Here is a 4,985-nt window from a genome sequence, read left to right as displayed (position 1 = left end):
GTTAAAAGAGGAATGGCTCGGGTAACGCAAGTCGTTACTTTAAACCTCGCATTTAAGGAGGGACTTAAATCGGACTGTGCTCGCAACTCAGCCCCGCACCTGCTGCAGCTGCCGTCTCTTCCCCGCCCATTACCAGCTCTTTTTCAATCCCAGCCTGTGGTATTAGTCATAAAGGCCTCGCCACACTACCGCAGCCTTGACGTTCCCAGTCCCCGGTTCCCCATACTCAGCTTGCCCTTCTCAAGTCCCAGACAATGCTCGGGTCCCGGCTTCGCCCAGGAACCCCCACCCCTTGCAAGGTCTTCACGACCGCGCTGATTGGCCACCAGCCCATAGTCCAGCCCCCTGGACCGTCCCTGGGGCTCAGAGCATTACGTCAACCCGGCCTGGGGAGCGCCAGCGAGAACGGGACTGGGGGCTTTGGCTGGGGGGCGCGGTCTGTTCCGTCCGCCCCACCCTCCCTACATAAAAGACCGAGCCCACCCAGCCATCGCCCTCAGCCCGTCGGTTCCGGAGTACGTTCCAGGTGGCCCAGCTGTGGGTGTGGAAGAGGAGGCTCGGCAGACCCACCGACCCAGACCCTAGCCAGCTAGAAGCTAACGAGGCACCATGCGAGAGATCGTGCATATCCAGGCGGGCCAGTGCGGCAACCAGATCGGTGCTAAGGTGGGCTCCCTGCTTAGGGGCTGGGGGAGGGACGCCAGAGGAGCGCCCTTCGGGATGCTTGGGCACTACAACGCGACGCGGTCCTAGGTAGACACCGGGTCTCGCCAAGAGCAGACCTGATTTGCAGCTTTGTGCAATCGGATGGGCGTGGTCTCAGAGGAGGCTTTAAGGCTCAGGGGTCTCATTCATTTTTCCCTCGAACTGTTCGGAATTTGGGATGTCCCCTCTTCTTTTCCTCTCTGATGGTCACGCGTGCCTGAAGAAGGCGCGGCTGTTTCTGCGAGGCTGTGCGCTCCAGTCTTCGGGAGGGGCCAGGACAAGAGGAGAATTGATTTTACTCGCTTGAACACCCGGCGAGCTGCGGGGGAGGGGAGGGAGCGATTGCCTGGCGGTAGCTGAGCGTGCTTTGAATTTAAAACATCCTCCTACAGCTCCCTCGCCTCACTCTCATCGCCTGCCCCCTTCTTTCCGCACCCACAGTCCCTGCACGTTTGTCTTCAGCCGCCACTGGCGTCTGTGACCCAAACCCAGGCTTGGGCTATTTTTTTTTTTACCGTCCCCCCCCCCCAGTCCCTACCTCCTGCCGAGAGCAGCTGTTCGCCTGCGAAACCACCCAGCTTCAACTTTCTGATCCTGTACAATGCAAGCCCTAAGGCTGTGCCCGGGTCACGCCACTCATTAAAGCTTCTGCAACGTTGGGTTGTTAAAACTGGGTGGTGGCTTCTCATTTCGATTGGGGGCGGGGTCGTGCATCGCTAAATGCAGCCTTTTTATGTCTCAAGTTTTGGGAGGTCATCAGTGACGAGCATGGTATCGACCCCACTGGAAGTTACCATGGAGACAGCGATTTGCAACTGGAAAGAATCAATGTATACTACAATGAAGCCACTGGTAATTTCTTTCGACATCCCTCCCTCAATCCTGGCACCCCTATGCACTGCTCTTGCGTGGTCCTGGGATAAGATGGCCTAACTACTTTAGGTTGACCACGCTTTGGGTGGGGTAGCCTCTTTCCGTGACAACCGAACCCTTTGAAAGCCTGCTCACAGACCTTTCTTTGTTTGGGAGTAGCACCAATCAGGAAGAAGGTGGTACCAAGCCCCGCTTAGAGAGCTCACTGCTGAAGGGCTGAGCCAGCTCTTGTTCCCCTGCAGGTAATAAATATGTACCTCGGGCTATCCTGGTGGACCTGGAGCCGGGCACCATGGACTCAGTCAGATCTGGACCATTTGGGCAGATCTTCAGGCCAGACAACTTCGTGTTCGGTGAGTATGTTGCATTGCTGAAGACAGAAGGGCACAAGGCACCAATTACCAACTAGCACAAGGGGGTGGAGACGTGTGATAGATTGAGAGCACAAATATAGCATTCAGGTGTGGGGTGGCTAAGCCTTAGTTCAGGCTTAGAGACATATGAATCTTAGCTTTCTTAGACCCAGGTGTCCCCTGTTAACCCATTAATGATTGTACTGATAGCCAAAGTCTATTGTTTAATATTCATTGGCTGTTTGGTGATAACTTGAAACAGCCATACATATCTGAGTGGTGATTTTTTTTCTTTTTAAGAATAAATTTCCCCAATCATGGCTGACTTAATCCTCCTTTGCTCTGGCAGGCCAGAGCGGTGCAGGAAATAACTGGGCCAAGGGCCACTACACAGAGGGTGCCGAGCTGGTGGACTCCGTCCTGGACGTGGTGAGGAAGGAGTCCGAAAGCTGTGACTGTCTCCAGGGCTTCCAGCTCACCCACTCACTGGGGGGAGGCACTGGCTCAGGCATGGGGACCCTGCTCATCAGCAAGATCAGAGAGGAGTACCCAGACAGAATCATGAACACCTTCAGCGTCATGCCCTCACCCAAGGTCTCTGACACCGTGGTGGAACCCTACAATGCCACCCTCTCAGTGCACCAGCTGGTGGAGAACACAGATGAAACCTACTGCATCGACAACGAGGCCCTGTATGACATCTGCTTCCGCACTCTCAAGCTGACCACACCCACCTATGGCGACCTCAACCACCTGGTGTCAGCCACCATGAGTGGGGTGACCACCTGCCTGCGCTTCCCAGGCCAGCTGAACGCAGACCTGCGCAAGCTGGCCGTGAACATGGTGCCCTTCCCTCGCCTGCACTTCTTCATGCCAGGCTTCGCACCTCTGACCAGCAGGGGCAGCCAGCAGTACCGAGCCCTGACGGTGCCCGAGCTCACCCAGCAGATGTTCGACTCCAAGAACATGATGGCCGCCTGCGACCCCCGCCACGGCCGCTACCTGACCGTGGCCGCCATTTTCCGGGGCCGCATGTCCATGAAGGAGGTGGATGAGCAGATGCTCAACGTGCAGAACAAGAACAGCAGCTACTTCGTGGAGTGGATCCCCAACAACGTCAAGACGGCCGTGTGTGACATCCCTCCTCGAGGCCTCAAGATGTCAGCCACCTTCATTGGCAACAGCACGGCCATCCAGGAGCTGTTCAAGCGCATCTCGGAGCAGTTCACCGCCATGTTCCGGCGCAAGGCTTTCCTGCACTGGTACACGGGCGAGGGCATGGACGAGATGGAGTTCACCGAGGCGGAGAGCAACATGAATGACCTGGTGTCTGAGTACCAGCAGTACCAGGATGCCACAGCTGATGAGCAGGGCGAGTTCGAGGAGGAGGAGGGCGAGGATGAGGCTTGAGTTTCCCAGGCCAAGCAGGTTAGGGAGGGCGGAGATGAAAGCAGGGGGTGGGGGGCTTATCTGTGAAAATACCTTGGCATTTGAAGGAAGGAAGATGGTCTTAGGTTTGTGCTGGATCTCTGGTGCTCTTCACTGTTGCCTGTCAATTTTTTCCCCTCTTTTTGTAATATTGATAACATCAATGTAACACTTGAGATCTTTCTGAACTGTTGTAATGGCTACAATTACATAAACCTTTGTGTCCTAACGGTGTCCTCTTTTCTGTCTCTTCCTTTCTCTCTTTTAAGCTCTTTATTATCACCTTAAATCCACCTTTCTGAACACATTTTCTTCCTTTAGAAAAGAATAAAAGCCTGGAGGCATTTCCTTTGGGTATGGTATTACTATAAGTTGAACCAAAACTGACCTTTGCTTAATCCAACAGGAGGCAGCGACCTGAATTTTAAAATGTCCTTTGGTACATAACTTGCTTGTTGCAAGTGTGTTTTTATGTAGATTTTACCAGGCTTTTATTTCCTTAATAAAGTTTTATTTGAACAGTTACTTAGAGGCACACTGCACAGTATTTGAAGGACAGTGCAAAATTAGTCTCCTTGATCCAGCCTTCCTCCTTGGAAGACAGGAATACCAATAATGTTAATTATTGATAATAATCACCAAGTTATATCATTTTTTACGATGCTGGGAATCAAACCAAGGGCCTTCTTGCACACACTCAGCAAGCATTATAACCATGAGATACCCCTGCAACCCAACAGCTGTGTTCAAAAGACAGGGCATTCATCATGTACGTAGGCTGTGTTTTACTTGGCCTGCTCCTTACCAGTGGGCCTTCAGGTCATTTACACCTTTTTCATATAATGCTACACTGAATACTTTTGTGCATGCATCATTGTGTACATACACATGAAAAGCTATTCATTTCTGTAAGTGAGATTTCCAGACTTTTTAAGTTAACTAAGTTAAGAGCACTTTGGAACATATATTAGATATTTAATAGATGCACTGTCAGGTTTCCTCCTAGCCATAGCGTTCACAGTTTTACAAACTTTGTGCTGACCTTTATTGTAGTTTATTTCTTCCTTTAAATAATAATAAAAAAAAAACATAAGAATTTTCATAGTTTATTATAGTCTTACCATGAAGGCCTGGGATGAGATTTGCACTGAAACCTGATCTAGACTTGAATTCAACAATTAAAGGAGCGATAGGAGTTCAGTCACTCACAGACTCTCAGTTAAGATATTTCCATGGCCGTAGTTGTACTTTATTAAAATGGTCTGCTATTCTGCTTTAATCTGGGCCAATTCGTTTCCCACTTGAGGATGAAAAGTACAATATAAGCAGAAAACGAGTGTGCAGAACTTATTTTATATGTTCCTATAGAAAAGAAAATAAGTCAAGAAAACAATGTTTAGGATTTTCTACTCTTTTAGATGAATTCAAAACTAAAAAAAAAAAAAAAAAAAAAAAAAAAGGACTGCTTTGTATATGACCTTAATTTTTTTAAAGGAGGGATAAAGAATTTCTTATTTTAAAAGGGGTTAAAATATATCTGGAAGCAGTTGCAAGGGGAAGTGGGAGCAGTATCATTCTAAATAGTGTTTTTTTTAAAAAAAAAATTTCATCCCACCACTAGGCTCC

The 4,985-nt window shown here is 49.7% G+C and overlaps 1 protein-coding gene across 1 annotated transcript; it reads left to right on the top strand.

The window, feature by feature from the left end:
- The first annotated feature begins 394 nt into the window (after positions 1 to 394).
- LOC129667431 (tubulin beta-2B chain) lies at positions 395 to 3,704 on the top strand. The gene is made up of 4 exons (XM_055595084.1): positions 395 to 666; positions 1,449 to 1,557; positions 1,821 to 1,931; positions 2,281 to 3,704. Exons 1-4 carry the CDS (start codon positions 610 to 612, stop codon positions 3,339 to 3,341), a joined length of 1,338 nt encoding a protein of 445 aa, XP_055451059.1. The 5' UTR covers positions 395 to 609; the 3' UTR covers positions 3,342 to 3,704.
- Positions 3,705 to 4,985: the final 1,281 nt, after the last annotated feature.

Source organism: Psammomys obesus, unplaced genomic scaffold, assembly GCF_907164565.1.
Source record: "Psammomys obesus unplaced genomic scaffold, mPsaObe1.curated_primary_1811, whole genome shotgun sequence".
In the NCBI taxonomy this organism is placed as follows: domain Eukaryota; kingdom Metazoa; phylum Chordata; class Mammalia; order Rodentia; family Muridae; genus Psammomys; species Psammomys obesus.
The sequence above is the reverse complement of the archived record's forward strand: the minus strand, read 5'-3'. Positions and strand labels throughout refer to the sequence as shown.

Excerpts from the sequence above, each read along its gene's own strand:
- LOC129667431 (XM_055595084.1), top strand. The coding sequence starts at position 610 with ATGCGAGAGATCGTGCATATCCAGGCGGGCCAGTGCGGCAACCAGATC. Across the intron at positions 1,558-1,820 it reads ATACTACAATGAAGCCACTG|GTAATAAATATGTACCTCGG; the intron begins GTAATTTCTTTC and ends GTTCCCCTGCAG. Across the intron at positions 1,932-2,280 it reads GCCAGACAACTTCGTGTTCG|GCCAGAGCGGTGCAGGAAAT; the intron begins GTGAGTATGTTG and ends TTGCTCTGGCAG.